Source organism: Sarcophilus harrisii, chromosome 3 (genome assembly GCF_902635505.1).
Source record: "Sarcophilus harrisii chromosome 3, mSarHar1.11, whole genome shotgun sequence".
NCBI classification, from domain to species: domain Eukaryota; kingdom Metazoa; phylum Chordata; class Mammalia; order Dasyuromorphia; family Dasyuridae; genus Sarcophilus; species Sarcophilus harrisii.
In genome coordinates, this window is record NC_045428.1 from 231,677,013 (window position 1) to 231,690,815 (window position 13,803).

Genomic DNA, 13,803 nt, shown 5'->3' on the forward strand with positions numbered 1-13,803 from the left:
TGCAAGGAATCTGAAAGGTCATCTTGTCCACATTGTACCTAAGCAGTAATATTTTCCACAATAACAAATTCTCAGTTTGATGCCCTGCAATAATGGGAATTAATTACCTCTTGAATCAAATCACTTCACTTTGGGACAACTTTCATTGTTAGGAAGTCTTTTTTTCCTTTACATTGAGTCTAAATCTGTCTTTTTGCTACTTCCCTTTGTTCATAGGGACAACAAAGAACAATTTAATTCCCTCTTTCATGAGACATTGCTCCAAATAATTGGATAATTATCACATTTTTCCTATATCCCTTTTAAACTATCTTCTCTGAGTAACTATCCAAAGCTCTTTCAACTAATTCTCATATATGAGGATTCCTTTATCCTCTCTTATTGTAATTTCTACCTTCTGAACACATTCCTATTTGTTGGTTTCTTTTAAAAAAAATATTAGAGTTCAGAGTCAGAATTCAGAATACTCCTGATGACTGATCTGACCAAAGCATCGGACATAGAAATAGCAACATGGAACAGTTAAAAGAATATTAGTTGAATGTTCAGCAACTTGGTTTCCCAAAACACCTCTGTAATGGCTTTTATTGTTCTGGACAAATTATATTTCTAATACTCAGATTCCTCATTTGTAGAATAAAACGGTTGAATTCAATAGCCTCTAAAGCTTCTTCCAGCTCTAAATCTATATTCCTGAAATCACATTATATTGTTTTCTTCATTCTGAATGGTTTGATTCTATTAATTCTGCCTAAAGATTGCAATTGCCTTTGTCTACTCTATCACATTGTTGATTTACTGAGTTTGAAGTAGACTAAAATCTCCAGAGTTTTTTCCCACATGAATTGCTCTCTATTCATACCTCTCCCATCTTTTATTTGTGCTATTATTCTTTAACATATAAGAATGTGACTTTACATTCACTTCTATTCACTTTTCAAAAATTTTTTAAAAGAAATTTTATTACATTTGATCTCTAAAATGGTATTTAATCTGTTAATATAAAAGAATACCTTAAAGACACTTCTCCAATAGGTATCTCCTATAGAGATATCAGAATTATTTAAAATTCCTTGAAAGGTATAACAATGCATTTGAGCTTGTTAGAACGCTATATGATCATTCACTAATAGGCATGAAACAGGGAGATTAATCTTCACTACTTAGCTAAATGTTCACTACTGTTATAAAATCATCCAGCATGGAATCCACATTGAAAAAGGATTGTCTACGGATGGTAATGTCCTCCAGATGCTCTTATTTTTTCATGGCATTATTTAGTCAGCCCTAGATTTACAGAAACTTCTAAATGAGGTCCCTAGCCGCTCAAAACAATTTGATCTAATTATCTTCACAGAAATAACATGTCGATAAAGGAGTGCTTATTGTACATATAATGACGTGCGGTTTGATGGGCAATGAGTTTTGTACCCAGAATTAAATAAGAAAATAACATGCATTATTTCCTTTGGGAGACTATAAAAGTCCTTTAAAAATCCCAAGTGCCTTCCAGAAACAAATAAGTCATCCTTTTAGTACCAATATTTATCCTGACATTATATGACTATGAGCCATGAAACATAATCTCTGAAGAATTAAAAATAGCCATCAAGAGTGAAATGACGTCATCAAAGAAGTATGTGAATGAAAAATTGAGTTGGTCATGTTGCAAAGAGCAGGCATAATTGAAAATCAGTTCCTATGCTTGATAATATTAAGAGAAATTGAGGAAGGCAGTCTCACATTGGATGGACTCTATATGACAAATTTATGGGAGGGCATAAAAAAAGAGGCAGTTACATGTGGACTGCCTCATCAACTTCCACTTACATTTGACCCAGCCTCCATGATAGAGATATAAAATAATTAACCTTATTTTAGGGAATACTTTTATTGATTACACCACGGATCCGTTTGAGGATTTAACTACTTTTTTTTAAAAATTCAGTGACAGTAGAGGAAGTAGAGCCTAAATGACACAGTAGAAGAAAGAAGTTCTGTGAGCTTCTCTATACTTCCAACTTCTTCAAATATATCTAGAAAATGAAGCAGACTTTTTTTTTATGGTGGCAAGGAATTGTAAATTGAGTGGATATCCATCAATTGGGGAATGGCTGAATAATTTATGATATATGAATGTAATAGAATACTATTGTTCTGTAAGAAATAATGGACAGGTTGATTTCAGGAAAGCCTAGAATAAATGAGCTAACAGTGAATGAAGTTAAGAGAATCAGGAGGACATGTGATGATCAACTATGATAAACTTAGCTTTTTTTAGCAATGAGGTGATTCCAGACAGACTTGGGATGGAAAATGCTATCTGCATCCAGAGAGAGAATTATGGACACTGGAGGCAGATTGAAGCATCTTTACATATAATTGCAAAAAATAAAATATTATTGAGAAAAATAAAAAGAAAATGAAGCAGACTAAAATCCTGATTGGGAAGTCCAAGCCCAGTTTGACATCAGGAGAAAGATGAAAAACTTTGTGGATACTGGGGATAAGTGTAGGTATGAATAGGTCATGCAGAACATTCTGACCCAAGGATAGTCTGCATACGAGGACAAGAGGTCTAGATCTAGCATAGTGGGGCCTAAATCTGTGCAGTGTGCAAGAATAGGTTTTACCAAAAGACTTTCATCCCCTCACACTTAAACTACTGTAATAGCCTGCTGATTGGCATATCACAAGTCTATCCTTACTGTAGTTGATCCTGGATATTCAGCCATCAAAGGGATTTTCCTAAAACACGGGTCTGACCTACCCAACCCCCATACTCAATACTGTAGAGGCTTCCTATTACCTCCAGGTTCAAATACAAAATTCTCTTTTTGGCATTCATATCTTTTATAACCATCTACCTCCAACACCATTTCAGTCTTTTTATACCTTAAATTCCCTATATAGTCTTCACATTAATAATAGTGACCTATTTGCTACTATTCTTACACTAAGACATTTCACTTAACTCTACATTTTCTCTGGCTTTTCCCCATTACTGAAATGCTGTCACTTCTCATGTCTGCCTCCTGGTTTGCATGGCTTCCTTCCAGTCTCAGCTAAAATCTCATGCTCTATAAGAAGTTTCTCCCAATCCCTCTTGATTTATTTTTTTTTACTATTAATTATTTCTAGTTTATTCTGAATATAGCTTGTTTGTATATATTTGTTTGCATGTTGTTTGATATATAGGGCTGTTTTTTACTTTTTGGGGGAGTGGGGGCATCCCTCACACTTAGTATTATGCTTGGCTCATAACATGTACTTAATAAATGACTATTGATTAACTGATTGACTGACTCACTATATAATTCAGAGTCATAGATCCAAGATGAACTGAAGAGTGGATCTATGCCTAGGGAAAGACAATCCAGAGTAATGAAAAGTTCCTGGCCCTTTACAATATGTTAAGGGACAGGTCAATTCTCTGAAAGCCTCCACAGCTGTGGATCATAACATCTGAAGGAGTTGCAGAGCAGCCTTTTCTGACACAGGTGATGCAGACTGGGAATGAGATAAATTGGAGGCAGAGGGAAGAGAAGAGAGGTCAGACAACACAATGGCCTCTCAGTCAGAAAGGTCAGAGAACAGCAACTGCCTCTCAGTCTCCTTGTATCATCCTTTCACAAGAAGAGATCCATTCTGCAGGTCTGGGTTGGATCTCCAGCAGCCACTGCCAGGTGGCTCCCTGTATGACAATAGCAATAAACCAAGCAAGGAAGACATTCAAAAGCAAACAACAGCTATGTGGCTTGGACCTGTATGTGGACCTGAAAGTAGATTTAAATTCTAGCTTCCAACCCAGTCTGAAGCTGGTAGCAGAATGAACTAGGCAAAAATTCCAGAGCAAAGTGAAACTTGTAGAGCTGCCATTCTGAACCAGCTGAGCTTTCCAGCTGGCTGATAGTGGCTGAATCTGACAGTAGTCTACTAGAACATCAACCAGGGCAAGTCCATAGTCCCATTGCTCACACTAAAATTCCAGTCAGAAGGCAGAATTATAGCTTTCCCTTGGATCAGACAACTATGTAAGCACTGAAAGTTTTTAAATTTGCAGCCTGATAATGTTCCTGAAATCCTATAATGTAGGTCTTTTTGCCTCCTGGACTAGAGTTCTATCATTGTACTACTTTTAAAAAGCTACTGATTGAATGTCAGGTGAGGAAGATTGAAGAGGCCTTGAAAATGCCTAGGTTATGAACCTGAAAAAAGAGAAGGATGGTGGTGCTTTCAATAGAAATAGAGAATTTTGGAAGAGTGGAGCATTTAGAGGGAAAAATAATTAGCTCATTTTGGATAGAGTAAGTTTAAGATGTTTCTTGGATATCATATTTGAAATATACAGTAGGCCACTGGTGATACTGAACTGAAACTTAGAAGTTAGATTAGGACTGAATTATAAATAGAAAGGTTTCTGTAGTTGTCTGAACTAAAGAAGTTACTAAGAGAAAATGTATAGGGAAAAGAGAAGCAGTCCTAGGATAGAATCTTGAAGAATCCATTTCTCTAAGGTATACATAGCCTATAGTTCAGAGACATGCTATGGATGCTGAGACTGCAAAAGAGATTTATAAAAGAGACAGATTGGATGAAAGAATAATGTCAGGAAAACAAAGAAAAGGAGAGGGTGATGAACTGTAATATACAACAGATAAGATGACTGAAAAAAGACCATCAATTGTGTCGATTCTGATTGTTAAGTTTAGTAAGAATATTTTCAGTTGAATGATGAAATTGGATTCCAAAGAACTGAGGAGAGAATGAGAACAGAGGAAATAGGAGCAGTAAGTTTAGACAACTTTTCCCAAGGAGTTTGTCTTAGAAGGGAAGATATAAAAGATAGCTAAATGTGATGTTTACTGAGGGTTTGTTTTTGGTTTTTTTAAGGATGCAGGAGGTGAGCATGTTTGAACACAGTAGGGGAAGAACCAGATGATAGGGAGAGATTGTTTTCTTTTTTTAATTTTTTATTAAAGCTTTTTATTTACAAAACATGCATGGGTAATTTTTTAACATTGACCCTTGCAAAGTCTTCTGTTCCAAATTATCTCCTCCTTCCCCCAACCCTCTTCCCTAGATGGCAGATAGTCTAATATATGTTAAATATGTTAAATCTAACATATGTATACATATATATACTGTTAATCTTGCTGCACAAGAAAAATTGGATCAAGAAGGAAAAAAACTGGGAAAAAAAACAAAATGCAAGCAAACAACAGAGAATGAGAATGGTATGCTGTGGTCCACACTCAGCTCCCATAGTCCTCTCTTTGGGTGTAGATGGCTCTCTTCATCACTGAATAATTGGAATTGGTTTGAATCATCTCATTTTTGAGAAGAGCCACATCCATCAGAATTGATCATCATATATACTCTTGTGGCTGTGTATAATGATCTCCTGGTTCTGCTCATTTCAATTAGCATCAATTCATGTAAGTCTCTCCAAACCTCTCTGAAATCATCCTCTTGGTCATTTCCTAAGAACAATAATATTCCATAACATTCATATACCATAACTTATTTAGCCATTCTCCAATTGATGGGCATCCATTCAGTTTCCAGTTTCTAGCCACTACAGAAAGGGCTGCCACATTTTTGCACATGTGGGTCCCTTTCCCTCGTTTAAAATTGCTTTGGGATATAAGCCCAGTAGAAACACTTCTGGGTCAGAGAGATTGTTTTCAAGAGAGGAAAGGATGAATGAGGATACAGTATGCTGGAGAAATGAGAAGGCAATGACATCGAGTACACGTGTATGGTTTGGAGGAAAATGCTGTTTCTTTATCAGAAACTGAAGTTTTGAGATAAAGAGAAAGAGTTCACATTAATTGGCCTCAATTTTTTTTCAATAAAGTAATAGAGTATCTACAGCTTCAGGACAAAGAGAAGAAGAAGGTATGAGGATTGAAGAAGAAAGAAATATTAAAATATTTTTTTTGGGGGGGAGAAGATAGGAACTCAATTAGGGAGGAATAAAAAGAATTCCTTGTTGTGGTGAAGGATAAACTTATCTTGAATAAAATTACTTTTGTAATTAATTTACTCAATCATGTTGCTGTGAGACTTCCAGCTGCAGTCTTCAGGTTGCAAACAGTAGTGGGGAAACTGGATGATAAATCTAGAACCAATATTTGGCAAAAAAAATCAATGATGATAGAAGTTAGGAATTCAGGATGTGAGGACAGTGTATTGAAATGGCTATGATGTTGAGATTGTATTTCTGAGACCATAACCCTACACTCCATTTTTGGGTAACAGTGAGATCTAGCATGTAATCCATATTTGTGGCTGTAGTGAAGTGAAAAAGTAAGTCATGTGATTTAAGGAGATAGGATTTGGGAGGCTAGGGAGTTTACGTGATCATCTATGTTGATATTAAAATCCCCTAATACAAAGGCAGGGCAGGTAGGTGGCAAAATGAAGAAAACACAGACTCTAGAGTTAGGAAGACGAATTCAAATTTGGCCTCAGATACTTGCTAGCTGTGTGACTTTGGGCAAGTCACTTAACCCTGTTTCCTTCAGTTTCCCCCAGAAAACATAGATCTCCTACCCTAATGAAAATAAAAACCCTCAAGAAAAATTCAACTAAAATAAAGAGAGAGAGAAATAGAGAATGCTTCGATCCGTATTTAGACATAATCATTTCCTTCTCTGGATATGGATATGATTTTTCATCATAAGTCCTTCAGAGTAGTTGTGGATGATTGTACTACTGAGAATAACAAAGTTATTTTATAGTTGGTCATCCCAGAACATTTATTATTTTGTATACAATATATTTCACTTTGCTCATGGAGGATTTTCCAGGTTTGTTTTGTATTTTTCCTGAAAGCATCCTGCTCATCATTTCCTAGAGAACAATAATATTCCATCAGAGAATTTTTTTAAAAAATTATTATTGCTAATTGTATTGCCCCCTCCATTTATTCTCACTTCCTTTCACCCTGTCCCTCCTCAAAAGTGTTTTGCTACTGACTACTCCCTCCCCCAATATATCCTCTCTTTTATCACTCTTTTCCCTTTCCATATCCCATTCTCCTCCTATTTTCCTACAAAGTAAGATAAATTTCTGCACCCCTATTGATTATGCATGTTATTTCCTATTTGAGTCAATTCTGATGAGAGTAAGGTTCACTTATAAGTGTCATCCTCTTTTCCCTCTCTTCCCCTTCACTGTAAAAGCTTTTTCTTACCTCTTTTTTTATATCAAATAATTTACATCATTCCACTTTTCCCTTTTCCTTTCTCCCAGGACATTCCTCTCTCACCCTTTAATTTCATCATTTTTTTTTTTAAAGATACTATTCCTTCATATTCAATTCACACCCATGCCCTCTGTCTATATATACTGCTTCTCACTGCCATAATAATGAGAACATTCTAATGAATTACAAGTATCATCCTCCCATGTAGGAATGTAAACAGATAAACCTTATTAAGTCCCTTATAAGATCACTTTCCTGATTACCTCCTTATGCTTCTCCAGAGGCCTGTATTTGAAAATCAGATTTTCCATTCATCTCTGGTGTTTTAATAACAAATGCTTGGAAATCCTCTGTTGCATTTTCCTCTGAAGGATTATACTCAGTTTTGCTTGGTAGATGATTCTTGGTTGCAATTCTAGCTCCACTGCTCTCCAGAATATCTGATAATTCTTTTAAAGAGTGAGATGGAGTAAAGGGAAGAATTTTCTGGAGGACCTGGATAGCCACTCTCAAAAGAATCAGCTGGGTTGGTCAGGGTAAGGTAATTGCATTATGGTCTCATAGTGCCTCTTTTTATCTTAGGCAGGAAGGCAGGGTTGGGACTTAAGTAAGGACTCATGATGTGAGCTAAAGAAAGCCAGAGAATTTTGGTGGCAAGCATTTTTTTTTTTTTTTTTTTTTTGCCTAATTGTGTCTTGGGTAGTTTTACATAAATGATTTATTCCCTAGGGAAAATTAAACTGGGAGTGGAGATAGGAAGAATCATTAGGACTCCTATTCAAGGACTCTTCTATCTTTGTTATCTGCCTAGCATGATAAGGAAGTCGAGAATGTCAAGGATACAAGTGTAGCTAAACTGGAAGAAAATAAGGAGATACAGATGCTCCTGGACAAGGACAAAGAAATAAAAAAAGTACCAGAGGAGGCCTTGAACCATCATGCCTTTTCTTGGGATTCATAGTGATTCTGGTTTTGAGGAGGGAAAATCCTGGTTCCACTTTTCAATCCCTCAGCACAGGAAGGTGTGTTTATAAAGTATATCTGGCTCACTACATAGAATTCCCAATCCCTCTATTTTTGTCTGTCTGCATTCTTAATTTCATTCACAGATTAATTGTACATTATTTCAAAGTCCGATTCTTCTTGTGCAGCAAAACAACTGTATGAACATGTATAAATATATTGTATTTAACATATGTTGGTCTTCCTGCCATCTCGGGGAGAGGATGGGAGGAAGGAGGGTAAAAATTGGAACAGAAGGTTTTACAATTGTCAGTGCTGAAAAATTACCTTTGCATATATCTTGTAAATAAAAAGCTATAATAAAAAAAAAAAATAAAGTATATCTGGTTCCCAGGTTTTTTGAATATAGTTTTGGAAACATTCTACTAGACTGAGAGTATCTCCTTAGGAATGCCAAAAATTCAGGAAAAGACTTTGAGGTATTTCTCTTAAACTCAAATTTATCTATCAGGATGACGTGAGTGGAAAGAGCAGAGTCAGTGTCCATGCATTTCTATCCCAGGACAAACAGAAAAGGAGGCACTAGTCAAAGTTTTAAAAGTGTACAGTCATGGTCATTGGTCCCCCTAATGCCACAGTGTCCCAGATTGGTAAGGATTCCCATTTCCTAGAAGGAGCAGGTTAGGAGATATGTTATACTTCCCTGGGTGTGTGGAGGGCAGAGGATGCAGGTAGATCCAATAGTTGGCCAAGTTAAGGCTCTTTGCTACCATTGCTTTTAGTCTAATATTGTAGAGGGTGGGGAACTCTGAAAAGATGTACTTAAATCTAGGTCAGCAAGGTACTTATAGCTAAACGTATACTTAGTACTTACTATGGTGATGTATAATGGTTGCTCAGTGTGTTGTAGTGATGTAATTGGACTGAGTTATTTAAGGGAGTCTCAGAGACAGAACACGCTCTTAGCCACCTGCACAAGGGAAGATGCCAGATTCCAGAAGCCATCTTTGACCAGGCACGTGGCAGCTCTCCTGCCTCCTTCACTCCTCCACTAAAGACCAAGGACTCAAGCTGATCCTGAGGTCCTCCAGAGAGCTGGTCCGGACATTACATAATATAATATGTGAAAGGGGTCTTCCCCCATGATCACAAAAGAGGGGAGTAAGATCACTCAGGGAAGCACAGGGATGAGCCTTCTGAATGGAGATAGGTTGGCACAGTCCCTAAGGCAAGCAATCCAGCAGGACATGTCTTCTTAAGCTCAGCATTTCCAAATAGTTACTTTGTCTAGTATTAGACCCAGTGTACCATGCAAATTTTTCTGAATAGGATCTGTTTCTCCACAAAGATGGCCCACTCTGGCCTGAAGTATTCAGGGCAATAACTGTAGGTTGTTCTTTTTTCCAGGTTACAAAGATCAAATGGAAAATGGGAAAGGTGATGATATTTTAATCGCTGTGCTTGCTATCAGCTCACTTGTGCTCACCAAACTAGCCAACTGGGCTTTCTAGCTAGGCAGAGATTAGGGATTGAGGGGAGTCCTAGATTCTACCATTTGCCCTGCCCCAGTCCCCCTTGCTCAGTTGAGACCCCAGGGTTAAATAATTATAATAACTAATTCACTTTTTTCTCATCTGAGCCTGGATCTGATTTTCAAGTCTAGTAAAATTCTTTTTCTGGGGAGTAGCTGAATAGGGAACCATTTGGTGAGTAAGTACTGGGTCTACTAGAAAGTCCAATCCTTATCCAGTGAGCTGCCTCATCCTCTACTTACTTGTGAGCTCTCCAGACTGTCCAATCAGCCTGAGTTGGGTATTATTGCCCAGCTGTGATTGCTTGGAAGTGTGGGCTCTCTTTACTGTGTTGATATATGTCTTCTGCTAGTAAGGTTGACACACTTGTGCCCTATCACTGTTATAGTTCTTGAGCAAGTTTTCAGTCTCTTGAGGTTTCTTGGTGGAGCTGGAGTGAAGTATTTGGGAACACTCTTGAAGAGATGCTTAGCTACCTCATATCAATGGTGATGGGGTTTTTATCCTTCAGGACTAGAGTTGTGACAATAATGGCCCCAGTCCTTGGGGCATTTTGCTAAAAGGAGACAAGCATGTGTTTTGCTGCAGGGAGCCATAGCCTGTGACAGATCTCATGTGGTCTTGAGTATAGTGAAGGAGTTGTGGCAATGACCAGTCAGGATAAACCGAAAGAATCCTAGATGCATGACTCTGATAAGGGAATGGGTTCTTTCCAGGAAAGGAATGGCTCTTTTGGGCTGATCTCAGGTACTGCTGGGCCAGGTATGGTTTATACATGGGGTTCACACAATATACCACCTCACTTAACCTCAGTTAGTTAACAGCAAAAAAATAGAAAAGTACAAGCAAGGGCCAAACTCTTCCAGCATAAAATGGTACCTTTTAGCATAGAATATTACCTTCCCAGTGTTCACAGCCAACTCTGGAAGCTATTCCAGAAGCTGCTAAAGAAGCCTCTCCTGTTTTCTGCCAGTACCACATCACATCTTGTCTTCAGCTTACATAAGATTAAAACAAGTCTACTTTGTTAATTATAGCTCTTTATTGTGTGCTGCTCAGTGGGGAAATTGGAGCAATGGTTAAGAGTGAAAGCATAAGGGAATGGAGTAAGAGGGCCCTTATCTGTCAGAATTGCAGAGGAAGGTGAAAGAGAGGAGAGGATATTCTGGACAGTTGCTCACAAGAGTTAGCTGGTTTGCAAAGGGAAAGAGGGGGTGGGGGGGTGGGGACTGTTGTTACAGACTTCATTGAAAATTTCTGGTGTGAAATAAGAGAAGCCTGTGGCTTCTCTTGGCTATGGGGAACTTTTGCACCTGGTCATAGTTCTAGTAGGCTTGGGGTAGAAGGCTTTTGGTTTGGCAATTTCTGTGGGAGAGAGATGTATCCTAGAAGCACAGTGGACTATTGGATCACTGGGACTACTTTTTAGGAATTTCTCTTGTCTTCATTTTAAGGCAAACTCTTCCTTTTTTTTTTGTGCTGTTCTCTAAAATTAGAATGTTCCGTTCCTAATCTATTCTGATTTCTAATTATTGAAATCCTACTCATTCTTCGAGATCCTATTCAAATATTATTTGTTCCAAGCAGCCTTCATTGTATCAATGATAGAATTTGTTCATTCTTACTCATATTCTCTTTTAGTGTAGTTATTTATATATTTGAATTATTTTTCCTACCAGATTGTAATCTCTATTAAAAACAGCAGCAACAATTCTTGTATTTTGTCTAGTATCTTTTTACCTCATAGGACCATTAGTAAATATTTGTGAATAAGTGAGGAGAAGCACAAACATTTTTTAAAAAATTAAAATTTAAGTTTAAAAGGTCAGTCAATTATTATTCATTATTAAGTTCCTATAGTATGCCAGGCACTGTGCTGGGGACTGATGATACAAAGACAAAAATGAAAGTCTTACATCTCTGAGAGCTTATATATTGTAAATAATAATAATAATAATATTTAACATTTATATAGCAGTGCCAGGAACTGGACTAAGTGCTTTACAATTATTAATCTCATTTGATTCTACAAGAACCTTAGAAGAGAGGTGCTATTATGCTATTATTATCATCCCAATTTTACAATTCGACGAAACCAAAACAAACAGATTGATGGAAGGCTCAGCATCACATAGCTAAGTGGGATAGAACTCAGATCTTCCTGACTCTGGGTCCAGCATCCTATCCACTGTGATACCTAGTTGTCATAACAGCAGTATTGTATGTTTGTATGGTAACTCAATAATTAATCATAGATTTCCTGGATGCATTGTTGATAATGCATTTAACTCAACTTGCATTACACTGAAGGTTTTGCTGTGTGTATATGCCTGTGGGGGGGGGGGGGGGGGGGGGGGGTATGTGTGGGTGTGTGTTGGGAAGTGGTTTCAAAGAGAAAAGAGTTTTCATCTTTCCTAATTTTTAGCAAAACAATAAGGAATATGAAAACTGTGACACTTTAATATAAAGAATTTCAACTTATGAGAAAACATAATTTGTAATTATCCTTTATTAACCTTCTCTTTTCCACTCAAGTTTTTTTGTTTTATAGATATAAAGCAACTGTATGGATGTGGATCTTTGTTAATCCAGAATCTGTGTTAATTCTTATTTGTACAACTGTCTTGATTGTTTTTTGTGGTTTGTTCAATGACCAGCATGATTTGCTTAGCTTCCCAGATTTCTTATGTAACATTTTTTAAAAATTTCTAATTTGACAGGTTTACCCATCATCAGAATACTATATCCCTCAAGAGAAGTTTAATTCTTTCTAGCAGACATGGTATCCGAAGAAAGCTAATCAAACAGCTTGGGGAGCACAAACGGGTCTATCAGTGCAATATTTGTAGTAAAATTTTTCAGAACAGCAGCAACCTCAGTAGACACATCCGTTCTCATGGTGAGTTTATGTTTGACACTATGCCAAATTACTAGTCTTCACACAACTTAGCATATTGAAAAAAAGAATCCAAATGATATTAATGTGTTACCGTTTTTTGTGCTTCTTTTTTAATAAAATGTTCTTTGTGATCTTTTTCTGGTTGCTATAGATAGATAGAGCACATTTCTTCATATCTTTAGACATATATAAGATCAAGAGTGTGGGTGGGGGGAAGGGAGGGAGAGAAATAAAGAGAGAGGGAGAAGGAAGGAGACACCCCAATATTTAGAAGGGCTTCTAAATCCTTTTTCAAGTATTTGGGTGCTGTTTGAATTATTTATTTCCATGTCTAAATTGTCATTAAAAAAAAATGTTGGTTGAATCCTCAGGTGATAAGCTATTTAAATGTGAAGAATGTGCAAAATTGTTTAGCCGAAAAGAAAGCCTAAAGCAGCATGTTTCATATAAGCACAGCAGAAATGAGGTGAGTGGTAAATACTTATTGAAAAAAGATAATTAGCTCTGAAATTATTACTGGGGGAAAAAAGATTTGTATGAGAACTCAGAGAATGCTACTACTGTATTAAAGTTACTAAAATAATATTAAAGGATGAAGCAAGTGGATAGATGAGAAAGATTGGAAGATTTCCAAGATGAAAATAGATTAATATTATTGAATTAATTGAGACATTATTTGCTAAAAAAAAAAAATGTTCTTTGTAGGATTATTTCATAGGGAGGAATAAAAATGTATGTTGCATTTGAGAGGAAAATAGAAGGAGGAAAATGGGGAAAATAATGGCATTCAAAAAAAGGAAAAACTTGGAAAACAAAAGCAGTTGATGCTTGTTTCAAAGATGTCTTAATTATAATTAAATAAATGTTTGAATTTGTATTATATGCCAGATACTGTATTAGGTACTCTATAAAAATGGTTTTAAACTCAAATAGAAACTGGGATGCAAGTTTAAAACCTACTCAAGAGAATATAAAATTAATTAGATATGATTCCTGTCTTTTATTAATAGAAATTAGTTATTCAAGCAATCATAATTAAAAATTAAATATGAAATCTTAGTGCTTTCATATAATATGGAATTTAGTGCTATAGGAACTCTTCATGGAAGAAATGGCATCAGGTTTCATAAATGAGTGATTAAAGAATTGAGAGGAAAAGGTATTTCAGGCAAAGGAAACATTGTAAGAAAAAATGC

General features: G+C 36.5%; 1 protein-coding gene across 3 annotated transcripts in view; it reads left to right on the forward strand.

Moving 5' to 3' along the window:
• The window catches only part of PRDM15 (PR/SET domain 15), a 149,034-nt gene that overhangs the window by 65,488 nt on the left and 69,743 nt on the right, over positions 1 to 13,803 (forward strand). For all 3 annotated transcript variants that reach the window (XM_031959188.1, XM_031959186.1, XM_031959187.1), the window contains 2 exons: positions 12,429 to 12,607; positions 12,979 to 13,073. In XM_031959188.1, coding sequence (XP_031815048.1) covers positions 12,429 to 12,607; positions 12,979 to 13,073 — 274 coding nt within the window. The remainder of the gene's footprint in view (positions 1 to 12,428; positions 12,608 to 12,978; positions 13,074 to 13,803) is intronic.